This window comes from Wasmannia auropunctata, unplaced genomic scaffold (genome assembly GCF_000956235.1).
Source record: "Wasmannia auropunctata unplaced genomic scaffold, wasmannia.A_1.0 LD335921.1, whole genome shotgun sequence".
Taxonomy (NCBI): Eukaryota; Metazoa; Arthropoda; class Insecta; order Hymenoptera; family Formicidae; genus Wasmannia; species Wasmannia auropunctata.
Window position 1 is genome coordinate 795,148 of NW_012026969.1, and position 22,758 is coordinate 817,905.

At 38.9% G+C, this 22,758-nt stretch overlaps 6 protein-coding genes across 8 annotated transcripts in view; 2 read left to right on the forward strand and 4 right to left on the reverse strand.

The window, feature by feature from the left end:
• Window positions 1-759: 759 nt before the first annotated feature.
• On the reverse strand, window positions 760-2,491 carry LOC105455190 (the record flags this gene model as incomplete). The annotated part of the gene is made up of 3 exons (XM_011698310.1): window positions 760-1,020; window positions 1,835-1,894; window positions 2,285-2,491. Coding segments are annotated over 3 exons (327 nt in total), but the record flags the coding sequence as incomplete, so codon positions are not given.
• Window positions 2,492-4,141: 1,650 nt separating this feature from the next.
• LOC105455136 lies at window positions 4,142-7,837 on the reverse strand. Of its 2 annotated transcripts, none has more exons than XM_011698220.1 (5): window positions 7,622-7,837; window positions 4,963-7,358; window positions 4,784-4,876; window positions 4,636-4,699; window positions 4,142-4,325 (listed from the first exon to the last, which is right to left on the reverse strand). In XM_011698220.1, exons 1-5 carry the CDS (start codon window positions 7,674-7,676, stop codon window positions 4,300-4,302), a joined length of 2,634 nt encoding a protein of 877 aa, XP_011696522.1. In that variant the 5' UTR covers window positions 7,677-7,837; the 3' UTR covers window positions 4,142-4,299. The 2 variants fall into 2 exon arrangements, with proteins under 2 accessions (XP_011696522.1, XP_011696521.1); XM_011698219.1 differs by having other exon boundaries at window positions 4,612-4,699.
• Window positions 7,838-7,901: 64 nt separating this feature from the next.
• Window positions 7,902-9,344, forward strand: LOC105455138. The gene is made up of 3 exons (XM_011698221.1): window positions 7,902-8,707; window positions 8,790-8,979; window positions 9,062-9,344. Exons 1-3 carry the CDS (start codon window positions 8,366-8,368, stop codon window positions 9,286-9,288), a joined length of 759 nt encoding a protein of 252 aa, XP_011696523.1. The 5' UTR covers window positions 7,902-8,365; the 3' UTR covers window positions 9,289-9,344.
• Window positions 9,345-9,509: 165 nt separating this feature from the next.
• On the reverse strand, window positions 9,510-12,821 carry LOC105455139 (mucosa-associated lymphoid tissue lymphoma translocation protein 1-like). Its single transcript, XM_011698222.1, has 11 exons — window positions 12,288-12,821; window positions 12,044-12,207; window positions 11,766-11,952; window positions 11,432-11,696; window positions 11,277-11,369; window positions 10,942-11,167; window positions 10,679-10,862; window positions 10,381-10,595; window positions 10,210-10,308; window positions 9,853-10,124; window positions 9,510-9,642 (listed from the first exon to the last, which is right to left on the reverse strand). The coding sequence occupies exons 1-11, from the start codon at window positions 12,422-12,424 to the stop codon at window positions 9,538-9,540; spliced, it is 1,947 nt and encodes a 648-aa protein (XP_011696524.1). The 5' UTR covers window positions 12,425-12,821; the 3' UTR covers window positions 9,510-9,537.
• A 468-nt stretch (window positions 12,822-13,289) lies between these two features.
• Window positions 13,290-22,758, forward strand: part of LOC105455141 (CREB-regulated transcription coactivator 1) — a 29,456-nt gene continuing 19,987 nt past the window's right edge. For both annotated transcript variants that reach the window (XM_011698226.1, XM_011698225.1), the window contains exons 1-2: window positions 13,290-13,415; window positions 15,535-15,783. In XM_011698226.1, the coding sequence (XP_011696528.1) occupies window positions 13,302-13,415; window positions 15,535-15,783 (363 nt within the window). In that variant the 5' untranslated portion in view covers window positions 13,290-13,301. The remainder of the gene's footprint in view (window positions 13,416-15,534; window positions 15,784-22,758) is intronic.
• On the reverse strand, window positions 18,064-19,776 carry LOC105455140 (general odorant-binding protein 69a-like). Its single transcript, XM_011698223.1, has 6 exons — window positions 19,621-19,776; window positions 19,298-19,382; window positions 19,031-19,119; window positions 18,859-18,961; window positions 18,702-18,766; window positions 18,064-18,502 (listed from the first exon to the last, which is right to left on the reverse strand). The coding sequence occupies exons 1-6, from the start codon at window positions 19,678-19,680 to the stop codon at window positions 18,485-18,487; spliced, it is 420 nt and encodes a 139-aa protein (XP_011696525.1). The 5' UTR covers window positions 19,681-19,776; the 3' UTR covers window positions 18,064-18,484.

Below are 22,758 nucleotides of genomic sequence, written 5' to 3' on the forward strand. Positions count from 1 at the left end.
TATATATATATATATGTATATGTATTTATATATATATATTTTTTTTTTTGCAATAATTTACCTACACCATAAAATTATTTCAGATATTGCCAATTATATTAAAACATTAAAACGCATTTAAAATAGCAGAATTATGGGAATTATATTATTTAATGTAGAAATAAAATTTGGAAGATCAAAAGGGAAAATAAATGAGAAAATTTTATTCCAAGTTTTAATAGGCCTCACTTTAATAAAAGTATACAATTTAAAGATTAATTGCCAAAATACACGTCATATAACAGTCGGAATATATTTGTGGTTTTGAGACATATCATATATAAATTACAAAAACATCGATTACATCTATCGAACCGTGAATATCAATAAAATAGTAAAGCGATAAACGTTATCTCGCGACTTATCACCAAAAGAAGTCATTAAGATTAGATCCGCCAATCTTTAGAAATCGGTTGGGTTATATAACTTTTTCAATTTCAAACTTAGAATTTTTTAAATAGCAAAGTGAACTTCTTGGGATCTAAAAATTGAATCTAGAGAGATCTAAAAAGTGAGCTTTCCAATTTTCAAAAAATTAATATTAATTCTAGAATGCTGTGCTTTTTCATTTTCTACTTAAATATGATCGAGTATACTCGATGGAATTAATTGTTAATTTTTATATTACTCTCATATAAATTAAGTAATGTCACATACAAAAACTTCTGTTATTACCATTATAGGCATGAAAGGATGGGAAATGTATTAACAGTAAAATAATGAAACTTGAATTTTAATTTATTTATTCATTCAACTATTCATCTAACAAAAAAAAGCGAAGGCTTCGCGTCATATCTCTAATTTTCACTAAAATTTTACATTGATAATAATGTATTTCGAATTTTTTCTACATGTTGGATGTATTCCGGTGCATCAGGGATCTATTATCATCTTCAACGTGAATTGTCCTTGGCATGATTATTAATTAACAGGTGCAAGGTTTGCACGAGCATTTTCCACCCTGTTTGCAGCTGCATTGATCTGTAAAAAAAGAATATATATATTTATCACAAGGAAGAGATCTAAATTTTTCTATTAAAAAAAAATAATAATAAAAGCAGATGTTAGCAGATAAGAACACATGCTTCTAAGCACATAAAACTTAAATAGGTCGATAGGTGACTTTAAATAACTCTTAAAAAAAAACTAAGTGTTGGCTTTCTTCTCACTTTATGCGTAAAAATTACAAATATTATTGTGCTTTTTGCTAATGCAAGGGTAAAATAAAAAAATTGTAAAAATAAAGGCGGGGGAGGAGGGAGGAAATGCGGAACATACGTGATCGAAAGAACTGAACTGAAAAGGAATGCGTAGTGTTCCGGGAAACCGTGACTCATTTTGTTACGTGTAATAATCAAAATGACCGCATGGCGTAGAAGCTTCGAACAATTACGCGCAATTGCGCCATGCAACGAAATTGCGCCACAAATACGCCGCGGAATTGCGACGCGCAGTGCTAAGCGCTACGGCGCTCGGTTTGGCTGTCATTAACCGGTCATTGTCCGGGATGGAAAATAAAAAATAGTACAGTTAGTAGTTGGCGCGCGTTCACGTTCGTTGATTCTGCTTGGAAAGAGAGACACATTCCGACGCGGCATTGCTAAAGCGAGTCCGATAGCTCGCAACTGGTCATAATTAAAAGTGATAACTCATCAAGGTCGTTCTACATTTAATCATAAGTCCATTGCAATACGTAAAACAATTTTAAGAGCACGACGAGTAAGTAGCGAATTGCGCAATCGGAGAAGCGAGTGTGCAAAATGTACTGATAATTCCTGATATATAAAAACATTACCCTTGCATCCGGAATCGCAGCACGAGCAATTGTCACCGCACTTGCAGTCCTTGCATTTGTCTGTAATAAATTTAAAATAATTATTTTAGAGATTTAAAGAGACACTTTATATAGATATTTATTGATATTATATCGAACATATACCATTCTACATGATGCATATATTTAATAATTTATGAATTATTTCAAAATCGCGTATAAAAATTGTTCAATAAGAGATTTCAATAATTCAGTAATTCTGATCAAGTGCCCTTTGACCACGCATTGCCGAATCAATGATAATTAGAAATCAATCGCATGACGTCTCTTTAAAGAGGGCAGATCTTGTTTTTTTGCTTGTACATCTCACCGTGCCCCAGTAGCTCCTCTACAGAGCAACGGTAACAATTGAGGAAACGTCATGTCAAATTCTCTATTAATGTCCATTAAGCGTTTATGGAGCACACTCACCCTTGCATTTATCGCATCCTGGTCCCGGCATCTTGGTTGGCTCTGGCTTGTCGCTTCGCAGTCGTGGGCTCGAACTCGCAGATAATGCAGCGGAATGCTTACTCGCCGGTAGAACGTCGCGGCTTCGAATTTATCGATCGTTCCCCACCAGGAGCCGGGCTTGGTTCCGAGCGGCTTGACAGGCGCAACGCGCGGCGTGTGCAATCGTCAACATGCGTGCCATGCGCAATTCCTCAGGGCCGGGTGACTCCAGCGGCGCGAGTTTTTCTAACAGGTTGTCGATCAAGATGACGCAGGAAGCGGCGCGGGGCGTGTCACGTTATCTCCATTCGATCCCAATAGTGTTATACTTTTCTGTAGACATTCAATTCGAATTAATCCGCGCGTCTGTTTTAATACATTTAATACATTTAACATTAAGCATATTCTTATTTTTGCGTACAAATGCAAAAATGTCATAGTCATAAAACTTCATAATCTATAGTATTATACGATGCCAATCATATTATACTAATATTTACTATATAATATATAATAGATTTACACGTAGATAAATTTAAAAGTTTTAAATGGATCAAATAAATTCAATCGTCAGAATTAAGAATATATAGAACTTTGGATATCTTAAATTTTACATCTTATTATCTTTAAAGAATTTAACATAGTCATAAATTGAATATTACTTTTCATGAATAAGCATATTTAATGCAGAAATAAACTTAATAAAAAAAGCTGGATTACTTGATAAAAAAAGCAATTATAAAAAATATCTGCGGTAATTTTGACAAAAGATATTTATACATTTTTACATATTTCACGGTGCTTGATAGTGTATCTATTATGTGTAATCAGGAAGTGGAATGTTATGTAATATCGAAAAAAATTTCATCAAGTCCGGCATATCAAGGGCGCTCAAATCACGCCAGCAATACATGTCCTTGTTCTCCTTCCTGATTACCTAATTAAAAATTTTAGTGCCCGCGATATTGACACAGATCTCGAAGGTGTTATTGACTCGAGATCGACGGCCCTGTCGGCGTTGTCGATACGGGACCAATAGCGAGAATTGCAAGAAACGACGCAGTACTGTCGCGCCTTACCGATAACGGAGAGGAAGCGAGGAACTTTCCAGCATTTAAAAAACCACGCGGTTGGTGATCGCCGCGCACTCTTCGAAACCTCCTTCATCCAGCTTTTTGTCATATTCGCGCTGTTTTTCTACAGCAGATTTTACGACGCCTCTCGTAAAATCGTTCTTATAGAGATCTGTTCGTAGTAATTTCCATTAAAAAGTGTTCCGCGTTTTCTTCTAGCTATGAATTTTACATTCGAAGTTTCGTAATTACTTCGTCTAGTGATGTGTACAACAATATCTAAAACTTCTTTCGCAGCTGTAACAATGCTCAATACAATGTTAATATTAGGATAGTAAAACTAGAACCAGGTCGACACATTTGCTATATTAGATAAGAACGAGAACGTATGGACTTTTGAATCAAAGTCACTTCTTTTCGTTGTAACCATTTTACTGCATGCTATTTCTTTTTTTCAAGAAACAGATTCGAATTTAAAGAACAAACTTAAATCTTCCTGGTATCTTCGATACACAGAAAATAGGAAGTCAAATTGTCATATAAAAGTTGTATCTGTGATTAAATTATTTCGAAAAAAACTGCTTAATAAAATAGTAAATAGACTGCGGATATAGATCTAATATAATAGTATGCAGCAAAATATAGTAATTTTATGGCACAGAAATGTAAAATAATTTGTGACACAAAAGAGTAAGTTATAAATTGCACATTTAATAAAACTTAGAAAATTCATATATAAAAAAAAATAATCTTTCATGAATTAACGTGCATATAAATTTCATTCTTTGTATTATATCTTCAGTTAACAAGTTAGATATCATATTAAACATATAAAAGTACCGACTAACTCTTTTATTCATAATGTTTTGCGCGTTATTTAATCAATATGGACTCTTCAGTGGAATCGTAATGAATTTCGGGTTACTTCAAGTGGTCTGATTTACATCCTGAAATAATGTAATTTAAATTAACATTTAATTATTTTATTTTAAAATTAAATTAAAATTTAAAACACACACACACACGTGTGTGTGTGTGTGTGTGTGTGTGTGTGTGTGTGTGTATACACGTATTTAAGTTATAAAAAATATTATTTATAAAAAGTTCAAAAAAGAAAAAAAAATATATATGAACTCTTTTTATAAAATATATATTTTTTAATTAAAGTTTTATATATAAATATACGAAACCTTAATTCATATATGTATATATAATTTGTGAATGTAATTTTACCTTCGTATCGAATCACGATTTTACCTTGTGTCGAGCGCAGTAATACGTTTACGTGATTTCCCACTGTTGGATCTTTTGTTTCGTTTACCTGAAAAAAAAAATTATAGATCGTTATAAATGTTTTGTTTTAAAGTTATCAAATAAAATTTTTGATACACAAATTTTTACATACCGTGCATACATGCGACGGGATGTTGCAATGCACTTTTGGTTGCGAAAAGTTATCAGCAACGTTTTCGTCCGCTACTGTTGTCCCAGTCGGCTTCTGAAAGAATGTGGAAAACGAGATAGATTTCTAATACATCACAAAGATCTTGCAAATTAGATTTATATCTTTATTAACGCGTTTACCTCTTTCGGAGACAGTCGAAACTTCATTCTCGGACTGGGTGAATGCGTAGTCTGCTTTCTTTTAGGTGTTAACAGCGTTCCAATCGTTTTAGGCCTCTTTATCAGATGGGTCTCTTCGCCCTTTATGTACTTCCCGACCGGCGATGTTATGTGATCGTAATTTCCTATTTGTCCATAAATTCTCTTCGCATGCGGACTGACGTTAGGCTTGTCTTGCTTCTTCGTTCCCGGCAGCATGTTGGGAAAGTACGTGCGCTTCGGCTTGCAACTCTTGTTAACAGACTTCCCGGGGGTCACAAATAGTTTCGAACCAGCCGTTTTATTAGTGGAGAGCTTTTTCGCCGACGACGGACTCGTACTCTTCTTTCTCGGCGAGAGCCTCGGTGCCCGTAATGTTGGCCTGTTCCCCGATAAAACTGACGGCGCGCAAGCATCGAGATTTTCGTTGGACATCCCCTTGGCTCGGGCAGCTCTTCCGTCGCGAGAAGCACGAGGATTACTCAATCTCGCTTGATAAAGTAAATTGATCAAAGGTTTGCTCTTCTCCAGGTAATCCTGATACTTCTTCACGCACATTAGAGTTTTCATGAATTCAACGTCGTTCTTGGTCGGCGAGGACTGACTGACCACGATATTCGGATACGTTTCTTGCGCCTCCGTCGAATTCAGATCTCCGTTAATCTCCATAATTACCTGTGCCGTGTCGAGGCACCTCTGCCTTTTCTTCGCGATCTCGTACAGGAGCGTGTTCTCGAGGTCGTCCAGCTCCATCGTTTCTCGCTTACCACGTTCCGTTCGCTGCTTACGCATATCAGATACCCTCTTCGAATTCGTTTCGTTGTTCTTTTCATTTGACAACAATCTGTACTGCGGATGCTGCGCCTCGGGTGTTTTATCGTGCTGATACGCCGAGTTCGCAGTACACGGTTCCAGTTTCTTCAGCTGCTCGTGAATGTTGGGCGAATCCTCCAGCGAGGCCATTTGACTCTCACACGTACGCCAAATTTTATCCATGTTTCGCAAGGGAGAGTCCAATTGGCTCCTCTCCCTCGCCGAGAAACTACGGTAATCATCAGGATATAATTGCTTGCACATCGCTTCCAAGTTTTCGAAGGTATTCGTGCTGTCGTGCAAATCTTTCGCGATGTAGGAAGCGTTTTTTGACATACGCCGAAACATTTTCTTGGGGGTTTTATTATTACGTCGGGGCGACGCGGACGTGGTTAAATACAGACCTTTATCGGGAGTTACAAAAGCATCAAGAGATCTTCGCAAGAGGTTAGAGTTAGGCTCCTGGCTTTGTCTCCTTGTCGACGTCAAGACGCTGGGGGACTGAGGCCACTCGGGAACAGTCTCGTCCTCGATAAATTTACACATTTTCCGAAGCTCTTCGTTGAATCTGCATAAACTGACTTCCGGATATTTCGTGGGTGCGCAGAAATCGTTAGTCATGACTGACTCTTCGATTATCGTTAGCAATCCTTCCGTAAAGTTCTTGGGTGCGTCGTAGTAATTTACGGACATACGTCTCAGCAAACGTTGTGGCATAGGCGCCTCTTGGATCGATGGCTTTTGATCCGCCAACAGGTGTAGGATTCTTCTCAACTCGGAAGGATTAATTTCGTCTCTGGAACTCATTTCACTGGTCACTGAATCGCACTGATCCCCTCTCATAGAATCATCTTTTCTGTTTGATAAATCAGGAGGTTTCGACAACGATAACGTATCGAACGAAGGAACGATCTCTGCTTCAACTGTCTCGTTCCGACTCATTTCCATTGCGATCCTGGCTGGGAAAGAAAGCTGGTCATCCTTAACATTGTAATTTGTATCCCTCTTCGAAGCTCTATCGAGCACAGTGTAGCTTTTGGATCTTCTAAGCCCTTGATTGACCAAAATTTTGTTCCTCAACGAATTCGCCGACAAAGAGCGTGGACGATGGAGATACCACGGTCGTACAGTTTTATTTAAATGGCTGGAATTGATGTCCTCGCCGACTGTAATCTCAGACAGTGTGGTATTTAACTGTTCTTCACGACTGTTATATTCGTTATTCAGATATTCATTATGAAACAGATTTATACGTTTGTTCAAGTCAGGTTTCAGTGACATATACGACGTCTCATCCGATCGTGGACTCAAAGTGTTCTTTAACAAAAGCTGCCTGATTTTGTACATATAATAGTTTTTCTCAGCGGCATTGCACGAGTCGGATGACGAAGTACATGGCTGATTGAGACTACCTGCTAGAATAATGGAACTGACACAAGATTCGTCATTTTTCATACGGCCGTACTTATCGTCTCCACCTTGCTCATTTCTTACAGAATAAAGAAATTCATCTCTGCCTCCTGAGGATACTTCAGGATACTGAATCGACTCCTCACTTGTTTGCCCTATAAATATATTTAATACTCATTTATTTAGAATATATATAACGATATATATACAAATTTAAGCATATTGTAAAATATAAAGAATCAGACATTATGACATAAAATAAGCATTTTACTGTGAAAATATTTCTTTTGGCACAGCAGATATATGCGTACGTGGGATATAATAATACGTACAATATATACAGTACTATGTGTAGAATTATAATGTACATTTCACAGAGATGCCGGTTAGGAAGGCAGAAAAACATTGTCGTACTTACGGAAACTATTTAAGGAATCCGTGAAATCGTTGGCATGTCTTCGTCGACTGTTCATTTTAACTTCTTGCGAGATAATTCTGTCACAATACAACAACAACAAAATGCAAGAGAGAACAAAGTAATTCGATCGAGAAAACTCTCAGAAAGTCATGAGAGCAAAACACCCATAACCCATAACGGCTCAAGCAAGTTTACAGTAAACTGTTTTCGAACGGTCAGGTGTACCAACACAATCGATCACGTGATAACATAACAACTACCAGAGAGGATCCTCTCTGCCCTCTCTGCTATTACGAAATGATACATTCAATAGTAAATGTATTTTTCCATATATAATTTCCTTTTTATCAATAATTTTTAACGCTAATTTTATTTTTTTTTATATTCGAACGTTAAATAGAGAAAAAGCAAAGATTCTGATAAAATAAGTACAAAAGTGCAGCAACACGAATGGACTATAGAAACTTTTCTGAACCCTGCAAGAAAATTAAACTTCCTCGATTGGCGCCAATTACAAAAGTCTTTAATTTGAACAATTGTTGAATAACAAATAATTTTTGGCGAAAAACGATGCAATGTGCATGCGTATGTTTAACGTCCCTAGTAGCCAATGCATCATAAAGAATTTCGAATAAATCTCCGCACACATTAGCGTAAGCATGAAACGATCTTGAGACTTGCTGTGGGGAATAGGTTAGAAAAACATCTCGCGGTGTTTTCTGATGTCTGTAAAAGATTTTTGCAATGCTAGTACTGGCAATTAGAAGTGGTGTGCTGTGCAGTTTGCGGCGAATCGCCGCGTACGTCACTTGCGGGAACAAAATGCGGGTGAAGATCGCACGGCGGTGCAACGAGACAAATTTGCTGTCTACCTCGCACCCGAATGTCGCCGCCTGCTGCTGCAGACTTTACAGCACCGAGTCGGATTCGGAACCGCGCGTCTCCCTGCCTATGCTCGTGGCCGATGCGAATGTTTTTATGCCGTCTCTTTTAACCCCGTTCCGTCTTTTCTTCCTGTCCTTTCACACTATTCCACACATAGATAAAGAATTTCTCGTGTCAGACACTCTGGACGGAGCCCAATACGTAATAAGATTTCCCTTTAAATATGTGCAGTATAATGTCGTTTATATGCTAATCAGCTAATAAGTACATCCCTGCACTTCAGGCAATAACAGTAATATCCAAGGCTTTAGCGAGGAAAGACTACGATTCCTTGGAAGGTCTTGTGGCAGAAGATATGATAGAGGTCTTAAGGACAAAGATCGAGACTCTCAGCCCTGAGCAAAGATTTTTAATTGCTGTAAACGAAGAGGACATTGCGTTTCATGTTTTGTGTGATATCGCAGTTAAGACAGGTAGTAGAATCATTAAATTAATACCAATACTGTTCCAAAAGATAACAGCAGATACTTCATATATTATATATTTTGTTTGCAGATGAGGAGCATTCCATTCAAATTAAACTAATGTGTCACTACGTCCCAGATTACGCTGAGAAAAAGAAGAGAATGGAAGTTGATTCTCCCAGAAACATTTCATTCACGTCTGTTTTGAAGGATTTCTTGGTGTGTAATTATACATTTACCCGTAAATATATAAATAATATTGGTGGTCCCTGGATTGCAACTTTCGTTAATCATTACAGTGTCGATAACGTGTCATAGGTATGTTGACATATTTGCAAAACAGTTTGAAATAAAATTCATATTAATCTGTTTTAGTCATCTGTTGATTAATTTATTATCACTATAGAGTAAATGCTAGCCTGTGTAACATTTTTTTTTTTTATTAAAATTTTGTCAATACAACAAAAAGTTATTTACATTATATTGTGTTTCATACATGTATATATGATACAAATATTTTATATTCATAATTGAAATATATTAAGTTTGTACATTCTGTATAATATATTAGCTGTTAATATTTTCCAATATTAATGGAATATACTTTTTAATATGCAACAATGTTGCGCCAATACGTGTCCCATTTTTTGAAACAGATACAACCAAAGGTCCCTATAAAAAATAGATTGCATAATATGAGCACAATTTACCATATGTTCATTTCTACCAATGTAGATTAACTTTAATCACGGTTATATTTACTTTTTATTTTTTTTTTAATTCTTAAAAGTAGAAAAAGATACAAAGTAAATTAAACCTGGATTAAAGTTAATCTACGTTAATAGAAATAGATGAACGACAAAATTTACATGTTGAAAATACCTGACAGATCTGTGGATTATGCATCCAACATTCTTGTTTGGAGGCTGCGGTTTGAAACAAATTATTCTGTTTGGTTGGCACAGAATTAAAAAAATTTACTTCCAACTCTTCTAAATTGCACACTGAAATCTTAATTAGATTTAGATAAGGCTCCATAAATAATGAGATAACAACTTTGGCAGAAATACCAGCTTGCTTGAAGATTATTTCAAAAGATTTAGTTGAAAAACCTATTAATTTATTTAAATGATTTAGTGCGGGTGATGGATCTCCTGCAACAATATATTGTCACATATAATGTATATTCAAAATATCTAATTTATATTATAAGACAAAGTTTTTTTATTTAATAATTACTTTTGTAAATTGCATCAGTGAGACGAAATGGTTTAGTAATAGTTAAGGCAAACATTGGAATTTGATTACGTTCGGTTCCCTTTAACAATTTGTCTATCGCTGTAAATATTAATTAATTAATTAATTAGGAAATATTCAGATCACGTATATATAAATTGTTTTGTGTCTTACATTTTCCTACTTCTTCAAATACTTTTGTGACTGGGATATTTTTGCTGATATATTTGCTCAGATGCATAGCATATAATCCGTATTTGCTATTTGTTCTTTCATAACTAGGACGATAACTAGATGTTGAGTATGCTTGTACTAAATTCCGTAGATTTTTCCTACTCTTATATTCTTTGACTTTTGGTATTTCGTTATAAATATCAGGGTTACATTCTCTAAAAAAATATTTTTTTATAAATAAAATTTATGTATTTGAATATAAAAATACATATATATAGATATTTGTAAAATTCCTTACTTTGGTGGTACAGTTTGACACATGTCCAATATCGTCACTAAAAGAGCAGGATCATTTTGCAGTAATATAGCTAACAATTCACTCTCGCAAATTGCATCTCTTCTTAAATAAGATTCTGGCGCGTCAACAGCAAGCATATAACTTTCCTGCATTTTAAAACCATGTCCAGCATAGTAGAACAATCCTATATCGATGTAAGTTTTAATAATTAATCAGTGCAATATATTTCAGTATAACAATCTCTCGCTGTAAAAATCTCTTACCATAAACTCCTTCCGTTAAAACCTCACCAAATATCTTTATAGCACTCTTCGTCTGTTCAAGCGACAAGTTTACCAAGCAGATTATTTTAAAACCAATCTCCTTTAACAGATTACCAATTTTTGCAGCATCATTCTTTGGCGTTTCTAGACACTTGTGATTTTCATAATCGTCATTTGCAATGATCAAGGCTATTTTTGCAATTGCTTTTTCACGAGGAAGATCCAACTGTATCAATACAAATATATATTATTATATAACAGTTTTAACTAGAATTGTATTCAATCTTTATTCAGAATTCTCTTATAAAATAATAAATTGTATATGTAATTTTTACCATCACATGACTTCTTTGAGTAATAACTTCATTCACGTCATTACTTATATAACAATGATATTTTCCTTCATGCTTGGAATTAAATTGTTTTATCTGCAACATTTTTTTTCATATAAAATACAGCTTCTTTTAATATTGATATTATGTATACTTACGTATAACACATTAGATGTTTCTCCTTCTAATCTTGTATTATCTCTGAACCACTGATAATGCGGTGCAGGATGACCAAGTGCTGTACATTTTATTATAAAATCTTCACCTTCCTTTAGCTCTAAGAAAGCAGGTGGTTGCTGCTGTATAATTACAGGCACACGAGATATATTTACAAAAGCTGATTTCGTTAGCAATACAGATATTTCCTCCCCATCATTGGTGACTTGTGAGATTTTGCAATTATACTCTCCAGCTTGATCACAGCTATGTGAAATTGTACGCAATAATCAATTAATCTGTCAAGCACCACAAAAATTTAGACAATAATTTTACCTGTTTATAACAATGTCAAGTTCACAACTTTGCTGTTTCTGCAGCTCAATATTATTGTGACACCATTGGTAACTCGGCGATGGTATACCTGTAGCTTTGCAGGAAAGGCGAAGGTGCTGACCGAGAGATATTTCCAAAGTATCATGTTCCAGGCCGTTGGAGGGATGTTTAACGATTACAGATAGCTCTATCAATAGTTTTATTAAAAATCAAATGATTGTCATGGAATATCTTTTGTCTAGTCATATCGATTCGAGTGTAAAGAGATAGACATATACCTGGATAATGTAAAACTGACAAAACGTTGCCAAGTTCGCAGTCTCTGAGTAATGTGCATAATATTCCGACCGTGCACATTTTTACATTGAGTTCAAATAGCAGATTGTCAGCTGGTGTTTTTGTAGCACTGGTATTCCGTTCTAATGACTGTAGCCACGAGTTCCTACGTGTGACAAATACATAAAGATTTATTAAGGATTAAGGTTAATTTTTGTCATAGCATCTGAATCGTTGGCCTTTTACCATTGATATCCAAGCTGCTTGGCTACGTGACAAGCGAGTGTTTGCCAGCTCGAGTCCTTATTTAATTCGTAAATTAATTCGTTGTACATTGATGATGGAATATGTTCTAAATACACGTCTTCACTGATTTTTGCCATTTTAAATATAACTGTATTTATTAATTACTTATACTTTCACAGTTGAGACAATTAAAGGTATGTACAATCTTATCGACGTTGCAATTTGCTTGCTGTTAAATGGATTACTCATTGCAGCACGTATTTTCCTCGAAAGGAGGAAATTAATGAATAAACATTATCATATTTCAGGAAAAATTACATTTATTCCAATCTTTTTTTTTTAAGATATGTTTATTAAAAATATAACAATATTTTTTGAAAAAGCACGGAATTCAGCATTAGGATTTATATTACATCTAATTATATACAAATAATCTATCATGGATATTTATTTTCTTTTTTATGCGTGTCTTTTCGTATATACAAACGGCACGAACAGACTTATTTTAGTGATAAAGTTTTTTGTTTGATCCGCGTTCGTTCTTGCACGGCTCCTAGAAAAATATCCCAAAGTCCCTAGCTACTCGTTTCGGAAACGGCCACGAGAGAGCGCGCGGCGATCACGGCCAGTCGCAGTCGGCCCGCGAAGTTGCAGCTCCTGCGCAATGCGCGTGGCGCGCTGCGCCGCATGATCTTGCGTATCAGTGTTCGCCAGTGCCATCCGGAAGGCACACATCGGGTTACGCGGGGAACCAGCGCAATAATCGTAAATACGTGCGAGATCCCGCGACGAGTGGTGCGTCGTCGATCGAGGAGGGAAAAAAAAGGGAAACGGTCGCGAGGGCGGTAGACGAGTGTTGGCGACGTAAAGGGTGGCTGGTGGTCGGCGGTCGCTCGTAGCGGCGGCGGTAGTGGTGGTTGGTGGTGGTGGTGGCGGCGGCGGCGGCGGTGGTGGTGGTGGGTGCTCCGGGTTCGTTCCGCGAGTGTCCGCGAAAAACTAGTGCCGCGAGCCATCATGGCGAACCCACGGAAATTCAGTGAAAAGATCGCGCTGCTGAACCAGAAGGAGGCGCAGGACTCGGCCGCATTCGAGGCAATCATGAAGGAGGTCTCGAACGTCACGAGCAGAGTAAGGAAATATCAGTATTATCCTTTGGCGTGGGTGGCTCGGTGCCGTGCCGCGATCGCGCCGTGACCCGTCGTGCACCTCCCTCGGCTCAGATGTTAGAACGTAAACAACGGGTGTCCCCTCTTGCCCTCCCCCCCATCTGCCCCAGTCGTTCTCGTTCTCCCTCCGATCCCCGTCTCTTTTTGTCGCTGCGCTTTACCGCGCTGTCGATCTCCGTGTATACGTGCGTGTGTGCGTGCGTGCGTGCGTGTATGTGTGCGAATAAGCGTGCGTGCGTGTCTCTGCCTGTCTTCCCTGCCCGCCCGCCTGCCTGCCTGCCTGCCTGCCTGCCTGTGTATCGGCCGGGTTGCTCCGCGAGCGAGCGCGCGCGCGCGCGTGCGTGTGTAAGTGTGCGTGTGTGTGTGTGTGTGTTTGTGTGTATGTACAACTGCTGTGCAAGTGCATCGCGCGCGCGGCCGCGTATCGCCGACGGCACGCGTATACACGGCGTATACACCGCGTTACCGCGAGGCGGTGGAGCACATACGCGCTACTCCGACATATACGTCGCATGGATTTTCCGTCGCGCGAACGCGAGCGTGCTCTCGCGTCCTCTCGCGCGAGACGCACGCCGCCGATCCGTACGCGCGCGCGGCGAAGCGCTCGGAGACGCGACTGACTTATCGCGACGCGGATTAATCTCCCGCGACTGCGAGCGCGCGATCGATCCCGCCTCGCCAATCGATGTGTCGCGCGAAATTCACACGTTTTAACTCATATACGCGAACGATTCCGCGCTCCGACGATCCGTGTCTCCGAATTCATTCTCGTTTCCGCGTTTCGAAATTCCGCGAGTCGGAGCACGATGTTCGAACCCTCGCCGAATGGCACGCGGGATTTCGATTTCGATAAAAAAATAAAAAAAACACTTTGACAGCCAAGCGACGGCGTTTCCTCGGGCGATCTCGCGGGTGTCGAGAAAACAGCTTGGCATTCGTTACGGCACATTCGATTCGTTTCGATGCGCATGTAAACATTCCGCTCTCTCAATAGCAGCGCCGGCGGCCCTCGAGGTATTTTCAACGGGAGCGTCGGCGAGGTTGGGTCGATGCATTTAGCGTCCTCGAGCGCACCTCCGCATGCCCCGACTGCGGTTAAAACGGAGCACCCGCGCCGGGGAGCGTTCTCCAATCGCGTCGAAAAGATAAGGACGTCTCGCGGGACCGTTCGTCGCTATCCGAGTATCTCGGAGCGAAAACCTTTTGGAACAAACGAAAAGAGATTGGATCTTCGTGTCTGATGATTTTACGCAGAAACTTGTTTGACGTCAAAATACATGCGATCGTTTATAAGGACAAGAGTCGGCAAATTACGGCTCATCTAATTAATAAAGTTATATCCTGGAATTTCGTTAATGAAAATTTATTCGTTCTATAAATCTTGTTATAAATATTTACGTAATTCAGTTTTACCTCCTGACCCATAAAGCTTAAAATATTTACTATTTGGTATGGAGAAAGCTTGCCGACCGTTGATTCAGGAACTATTATTTGTCAGCTTTGTAAACCGTCGTGTGTCTTTTAATCTACCGATTAAACACAGTGGAGAGCCGAATTTCATTAGATTTTACGATGTATGTAGGAAAGTTTCGTGCGCGTTGCCCAAATTTGTTCGCTCACGGAGCGTTGCTTAGAGTACCGTTCGAATCGACAATCGAAGAATAGAATCCGCTATGGAGATAAGAACCTGTTTATCGGAGCGTGGTCCACAGGAAGGCCGATATTATGCCGTGAAAGTTAATACTAACGTCGCGAAGGCAACGCTTATAATCGGGAAAAGAAAATCGAGGATCACGGGCACTAGCTTTTGCGAGTAGAACTAACGAAGTGTATACGATTAGAAATGTTAGCGAGGGTAGGACACGTATCTCCAATCCTGACTCCGTAAGTCTCGCAGCTAGGAGGAGAAAAAAAACAGCTGGTTAGCCTGCGGTGATGTACGTCTCACTAATATTTAGAGTTTTCGTAATTCGAAGCGCTAATTTCACAAGGCTAACCGGCCCGGCTGAGGACCGTGAAAATCGCTTCCGATTGCGCTATTGTTGTTTGCGGTGTGGTTGTCAATGACGGGACCTGCACAGGTGGCCTCGGCGAGCAGCTCGGTGGGTGCTAGTCCCACGGGATCCGGCGTACCGGAGACCCCGCTGTCCGTCAAGAGTGCCGGCGCCAGTCCACCGCAGTCCAGCGGCAAGCATCTGCATATTAACCTGGGAAACCAGTTCAGAGCGGGTGGCTCGCTACCGAACGTTAACAACAATGTCAATTGCGGCAACGACGCGAAAGAGCACTCCTCGCCGCATCCCGGCGCGATCCACTCGATCGACCTTAAGGTCTGTACCGTTCTTCCTCTGAACGAAAAACATTCCTCAGTTGTTGTTGCCCCCGGCTTGTTGTCTCCCGAACGTTTTCGTTGCACCCTCTGGAACGCACCCTCACTTCGTTCCACGGAGAAAAATTCTTCCAAGTTGCGTTACGTCGATATTTTGGAAATTACGGGCACACTGTCTCAGGTTACATTCGAAAAGATGTCGGCAATCGAAAGAGCCAATTTTTAGTTGCTGCGATATTTGGAGTGACGTAAACGTCAAATCGAAACGCAAAGAAAGAATTTAAATTTTCACATTCAATTCGATCTTGATCATTTCGATCGATTTTCAGGTTGAACACGCAATGTTTTTGATTAGAAAGAGCTTGGAAGATGAAATTCTTCTTTATATAAAATTGATTTCTAAAATCACGTTTTTTAAAATGATAATTCTGTCACGTGTTTCGTGGTGAAACTCACAATCCATACCATTTTGAAGCTTTTTAATGAAAGTTTCTTTTAAATCGGCACAAAATGAAAGACTTTTCTCCGTGTTTTCAAGGGTCGTTCCGCACTGCAGACATTTTATACGATTCGCTTTGTTTCGCACCAGGTTCCAGTGTGATTACGAAATTTATTTCGATTAATATATTGTAGTATAATGTCTTGCTGTTTAGTTCACTTGTTGTATGAAATAGGAAATATTGTTTTGATAAATATCGTTCACGCACATCACTGAATGCAGTAGGAGTTGTATCGATACTGGTACTGACCGTAGCAATTCTCTTTTCGTAGTGATCCTCCCCCTTTTCTTTTTTGCAATGTCTCCGCACAACAATGGAATTGCATGGCACGTATACGCAATAGCACGAATTAAAGATGTTCCCCGATTGCATTGGCTACCATAAATGTAGTAGTGTAGTCGGTTATTTTTAGTAGCAATTAAATTGGAATTCTGTGGCGACGAGCAAAAGAGTTAAAACCGCAAAACAATTAGAATTATAACAACACAGATTATGGTTAATTCGATGCGATTATATGCCATATATCGCGCCGTGTAGGATAAGCGATGCATACATTTTCGCTCGTGTTGCAGTTAAAAAGACCGACTAAAGGTTTTATCATGCGTTTTGAACTCTGTGACCTTTGTATCATGTCTGCATATTCGATTAACAATGAAGAACTATTTTATTAAGCTGTGCAAACCGGCGCAAATTCCATGCAGAGGATACTTTTATGGAAATGTGACCAAGCCCAGTCACATTGATGATCCTATTCATGTATAATTATTATTATTATATTTATGCAAATATCTCCTCCCGAAGGATTTACAGAATGACGTAGATAAAGTCACAGGAATCGTAACGGCCTTACAGCGGGAATGTCGAAAAGTTTTAACGAATGTAAATTAATCGTCAAATTTCAAATAGCTCGGTAACTTGTAATGGATTTATTAGCAAGCTAATTAAAGATTTATACGGCAAATCCAGCCAAGTGCTTTTCAAGAAAATATCGTAAAAAAATTCTGCAAAATTTTATTTAGTCTTAACGTTATTTCAAAGTTAACAGCAAAATGCACCTTATGCATTAGCAACTGTGCATTATCCGAAATATAATAATTAAATTTTCTGAATGAAGTTTTCTCGTACCCAGGTGAACTGAGAAAATTACGCGATGTCATTTCAGATAGAGATCCAATGATGAAATTACACAACATTTTTCCGCATTCATGCTGCACTGGTCGCCGTACCCGCGCGTGAAATCACAAAGTGTAGAAAATTTCACGGCTAAAAGCCGTAATCATATCTACTGCTACACTTAAACAAGTAATTAATTTACATGCGAAACTTTCGGAAATGTAGGCCATTATATAATAAAAAAACGCGTGTATTTAAAATATATGATTGTCAAAATTATGGCACTGTGTCGGGTGAGGAAATTTTTTTACCTCGTACATAATTAAAAGGATTCGCTGTCGGACGTATATGAGCAAGTTCGTAATTTGTAAAGTTTCTAAAATAGACTTACAAATTATGGACTTACCTCGGTCTTACACTGGATCTTTTAATTTCAATCGAGATCTTACAGCGAATTCTATAAGTTTCTCTCTTTCGATGTTTCACCTCACGATCTTTTCTTTAATAAATCTTATTTCTCAAAAGCTACCGTGCTAATTAACTTTTGCTATGTAATTTACTCTTTATAACGGATCCTTTTTAATTAATTGACACACCTTGCTTCGCCCTACACGCGATTCTGTGAACATCGAGAAAGTTGAATGGTACTGGAATTAAAGGCAAATAAAATCATAAAAAATATTATTTAATTAAACATGAACTCATAAATAGCTCGTGATTATGCATTGATACCTCACACTCCTCCCCTTTAATTTGCTACTGCGCTCGGATCTGATTTAGTTTCAATGCATATTTATATCGTATAGTATAATATTTTAATATTAAACATCAACATTTTCTACCAATTTTATTCATATTAGGTCGCACAGCGTGTTCATAATGATTACTCACTATTATTATTATTATTATTATTATACAAATCATATTTTTTAATTTTACGTAATTCGTATAATATATCCCTAGGCTACTTCTTTGTCTCGTATTTATCTCCACGGTCGAGTTGTTTTACTTCATAACGTTATGCGCGAAACATGTTGGAGAATGTCGTCGCACGTGATTGTGGAGCTGACTCTCCTCCCATGCGTCGAATTAAACCATAAACCACAGCTGTAACAAATACATTCATCCGTATTAATTAATGGAAAATAAGTGTGGAAAGGACTGATTGATTTTGATTTAACCATACAGAAAATCTACTCTTTTCCAACAACGATGATAATAATAATAATAATCTTAAATTAAACAATGGAACTCTTAGTTACAATCTCATTAAGAGTTATTGACTTGAAATAACGAATCCATTTACCTCTGGTACTGTTCCTTGGACGCATTTCGCCACTTCGTAGATCTTTTCGCATGCATCCGCGCCATCTGAAACATTGATCGAAGCGGGTATAAGTACGTAAAATAATAATGAAGTAATAATATAGAAAATTCGGGTAAAATGCATTTCATTCACGTACCTTGCTTAGCGCATTTGTTCAAAATCTTGTTACCTATCTCTTGAAATTGCTCCGGGATAACGCTTATCAGCATATCAGCTTCTAAGTTACCCTCTTCATCGACCTAATCGGTGAAATATTGTTTATCGAAATATTGTTAATTGAGCGAAATTGATATTTATAAGAATATTACCAAACTGAAGGCGTCGAGGAGGCAGTTCATGTAACACGTTATAGTTCGGTCATTCGTCAGCTTTCCGTCATTAACTTCGTCGATGAGCGCTGCATCGCGGAATATAAAATATAAATGTTATAAATGCGAGGAGACGAGAATAGGCTTTCTTTCAAAATATTAGTAAGACGTTTTATTTCGGAGCTTTAAACGATTATGTAAAGCAGTTTGTAGCGCCGCGGGATTATTGGCCGAACGTTGATTCGCGCTATTAATTGCGGGACTCACCTTGAGACGTTCCGTGTTCGGCCATGCACCGTTCCTTGTCAGCTTGAACCATCTCCAACATTTCCGCGGGTATCCAGTCAGGTGGCTACGCAAAATCAGAATTTATTACGAGCGCGTCGCAGCTCGGGTATTCTCGCGCGCATATCGGACTTTAGCACTATTCTTCGACAAATTCACGCGCGCATGCACGCTCGACGAAATCGCACATCACAATGCGTGTATACGGGGGGGGGGGTCACTGCCGAATTATCGTCGCGTTGTCCCTAGTCGAGCGGGGGATCTGTTTACCGCGCGTTTAAACGAAAGTAAGCTGAATGGCTTACCCCGGCGGACACGTAAATCGCCTGTAGCAACACTACGCCGAGGATCACCGACACGTGCATCGTTGTACGATTTTGCTTGCTTACTCGTTCGCTACACCTCGATATGTCACTTTTCTACGGCAAAATGTACCATCCGCGTCGGTTACGCGCTGTTTTTATAATGCCACGACAACGGGATGTGGGCGTGCCTGACAGAGGGTTAATGTTATATCCTTCGCTTACTGATTGAGGCTCTTCGTCGTTAAGTCGCCGGTTAAACCCCGGCTAATTTTCGACTCTTAACGGAAGCGTGCAGTGCGCAATTATGTGTGTCCGCAACCTTGTATGTATCCTGCGTATGCAAATCTATGTACGTTCAGTTTAGTGCATGGAACTTTTTGGATTTTCATTGAGTACATATCAAATTGGTATCGGAAATAACACGGGAAAAAATTTTTTCCTTTCCTAGTTTGGGAAAGATACAATGACTGTCAAATGGGACGTAGATAGCAATTATTTTAATAAAATATTTTCAACTCGGTACACAATAACTTTAATTTGATATTTAACAATATAATATTTTGTAAAATTAAAAAAAAATCATCATTGAAAGGAAAAAGACGATCTTTATTTCGATGGAAATAATTTTCATTGATCTTTCTCTACTTTTCTTTTTTCGTGGAAATTTTGAAATTAAACTTCAAATATTTACTTTAAGCTGAATAACGGGAAGCTCTTAATATACGTAATTAACTCCATTGAACCTAAGCCGGAGACGGGCGCTTATTCGGTTCAACGCACGACCCTATGGTGTTTTCAATTCCAACATGTTATTGTCGGAATTAATTATAGATTTTAAGCTTTGAACGTCCTGTTTTTTAACAATTCAATTCGCATTTATCGAGTTACTTACAAAAAATATTTTTTTTTTAGAATGTCGCAGCATTAGTAATCATTTTTATTAATTCGTAATACATAAAAAAAATAATTCACTAAATTATTTTCTTTTTGTTTTACGTAATATTATCAATACCTAAACGAAGTGCATCCGATAATGCGGAAGATTCTTGCACGAAACGGTGTCGTAACCAGTAAAGACACAATGTATGCGGCGATTACCGAATTACCGCTAAATTGCAAGAATCATCGTCAACATCGTGATACGAAATCACTAGGTATGATAATAACTGAAAATTGGCTAGTTTTGTCGTTTTACATCCGAGATAAAAGGAAGGAAAAAAGGATTCAAAAAAGATTTTGCATTAACTATGCTTATATTTGTGCACTAATTTTGTACTTCCGATTATATTATCGCCGTAATAACTTGGAATTATACATCAGACTTTGTATTGTACGATTGCTGCAATTTGTCAATGAATGTAATTGTTTGCTTACGGAGGCTCCAATATGTAACGCTGCCGGAGGTAATAAACAAAGGGAATTCGTATTTCAGTTTACAGTACACGCGCATAGAGCACGTATCACGTATCACTTCATAACGAAGCAATTAAATCGCGGAACGAAATGTAATATCGAAACCGCGTCACATACCGCATTATTATCGACGTTTGCGCCGTAAGTCTTTGCGAAGCGAGGGCAAAAGACAGCACTCTCAAATTTAACCGCGTTACGTCGAATCGATGAACTCGCCTGATTGACCTTCTATTACGCGCTATTTTCCGTCCACCAGCAATCATTGAAAATTAATTAGATACAACGTAATTCGATTGACGGTGCGCATTTAGACAGTTGATACATTTGTGGGGTTATACGCAGCAAATACATGTTAAAGAAAGCGTGTTGTCGAAAGTAAAAGTATATTTTAACAAGTGAAATAATACGATGCACAAGAAAGTAGTTCAACAAATAATTTTTTTTTTCATGGATATCAATAATGAGATCTGTAAGCATTCCCTTGAATCGATTTTCTTTAGCGTTTCAGCTGAAACTTAGATGACAAGTATCGCAAAATTGTATGTAATTCGAACGTGGACGGTCGAACTTCTTTAGTATTTTAGCTGAAACTCATACGACGTATCGCAAAATTGTATGTAATTCGGAATAATGTAAAGCCGCGTTTCCTCGTATCCGACAGACCTTGCAAGTTTCCTGAATAAGTGATACTTTGTGAGCTGTCTTATAGCTCCGCGAGAAATTGATCGATCACGCAGGACAATGGGAAATCATTGTGTTTAGTCTACGAGTATTACAATGCCACGGAGAGCTCTGTGCTTATTAATATACTCCGACCTTGATGCAACGCTTTGGTTTGAGGGTAAAACGAGTCCTATATACCGCTTATATCCCGCGCAAGTTTCTATTACCAGTTGGTGCGACAAATTGCCGGCACACGTTTCTGATATCCGATTATCCCAAGTCCACATGCGGTGCCCTACCAAAATGCGCTGTCCAAATTGGACGATGCGTTTCTTAATGCCGATTCCGACTGGGACGGTCGTTGCTCATCTCTCTCTCTCTCTCTCTCTCTCTCGATCGCTCCGGGTCGCTCGACATACCGAGTGTGCAAGTATAAAAAAATCGCTCGCAATTATATAGCGTAAAGGCCCAGGTACATTGCTACCAAGACAGTCAAGGTCAAGTTTCGATCGCGCGAGAAAATGCACCGAGGTGGTCTTATCTCGGGCAGTCTACCTCTCTTCGGATCGCGCGCGATCGGGGTCAAGAAATCCCTTCCCGGGTTCTTACCCCGCCGTTCGATCATTCGTCGCGCCTCTCCCGAGGCCTCCCCGTCGTCGCGATTGCATTCGCGTCGTCTTCCCGCTCGTCCAACTTTCTCGCGCGCACACGAATCGATCGAATTTCCGGCGGATTTCTGTTCCTGCGCACGTGCCGTGGCGCACCTATCCGCCGTTCATGTCGCCGCGACGAGAGCCTCGGCTTAGCCTTGCGCTCCGATCTCTGTCGGCGCAATCTAATTGAATGGCAGCCCCGTGGGCGATAAGGCGTACGAGCCTTCATTCTCGGGATAATATAAATAGCAACCTCAGAATAATATCGCCGTAACCTGCACCTTGCGTTTCGGAGCTACGTCTAACATTCCCATTCAAATGTTTGTCCAATGCTAAAATTACCGTGATTTAAAAAAACGGGGAACAAAAAGGAGATGGCTGGAAATATTAAGCGTTGACTAGAAAAAGT

Excerpts from the sequence above, each read along its gene's own strand:
- LOC105455136 (XM_011698219.1), bottom strand. The coding sequence starts at position 7,676 with ATGAACAGTCGACGAAGACATGCCAACGATTTCACGGATTCCTTAAAT. Across the intron at positions 4,877-4,962 it reads TTCGACTGTCTCCGAAAGAG|AAGCCGACTGGGACAACAGT; the intron begins GTAAACGCGTTA and ends ACATTCTTTCAG. Across the intron at positions 4,326-4,611 it reads AATCGTGATTCGATACGAAG|GATGTAAATCAGACCACTTG; the intron begins GTAAAATTACAT and ends ACATTATTTCAG.
- LOC105455138 (XM_011698221.1), top strand. The coding sequence starts at position 8,366 with ATGCTAGTACTGGCAATTAGAAGTGGTGTGCTGTGCAGTTTGCGGCGA. Across the intron at positions 8,708-8,789 it reads CTCTGGACGGAGCCCAATAC|GCAATAACAGTAATATCCAA; the intron begins GTAATAAGATTT and ends CCTGCACTTCAG. Across the intron at positions 8,980-9,061 it reads TGATATCGCAGTTAAGACAG|ATGAGGAGCATTCCATTCAA; the intron begins GTAGTAGAATCA and ends TTTTGTTTGCAG.
- LOC105455139 (XM_011698222.1), bottom strand. The coding sequence starts at position 12,424 with ATGGCAAAAATCAGTGAAGACGTGTATTTAGAACATATTCCATCATCA. Across the intron at positions 11,370-11,431 it reads AAACATCTAATGTGTTATAC|ATAAAACAATTTAATTCCAA; the intron begins GTAAGTATACAT and ends AAAATGTTGCAG. Across the intron at positions 11,168-11,276 it reads CTCAAAGAAGTCATGTGATG|TTGGATCTTCCTCGTGAAAA; the intron begins GTAAAAATTACA and ends GTATTGATACAG.
- LOC105455140 (XM_011698223.1), bottom strand. The coding sequence starts at position 19,680 with ATGCACGTGTCGGTGATCCTCGGCGTAGTGTTGCTACAGGCGATTTAC. Across the intron at positions 19,120-19,297 it reads CGAACACGGAACGTCTCAAG|CGCTCATCGACGAAGTTAAT; the intron begins GTGAGTCCCGCA and ends TCCGCGATGCAG. Across the intron at positions 18,962-19,030 it reads TCCTCGACGCCTTCAGTTTG|GTCGATGAAGAGGGTAACTT; the intron begins GTAATATTCTTA and ends TTCACCGATTAG.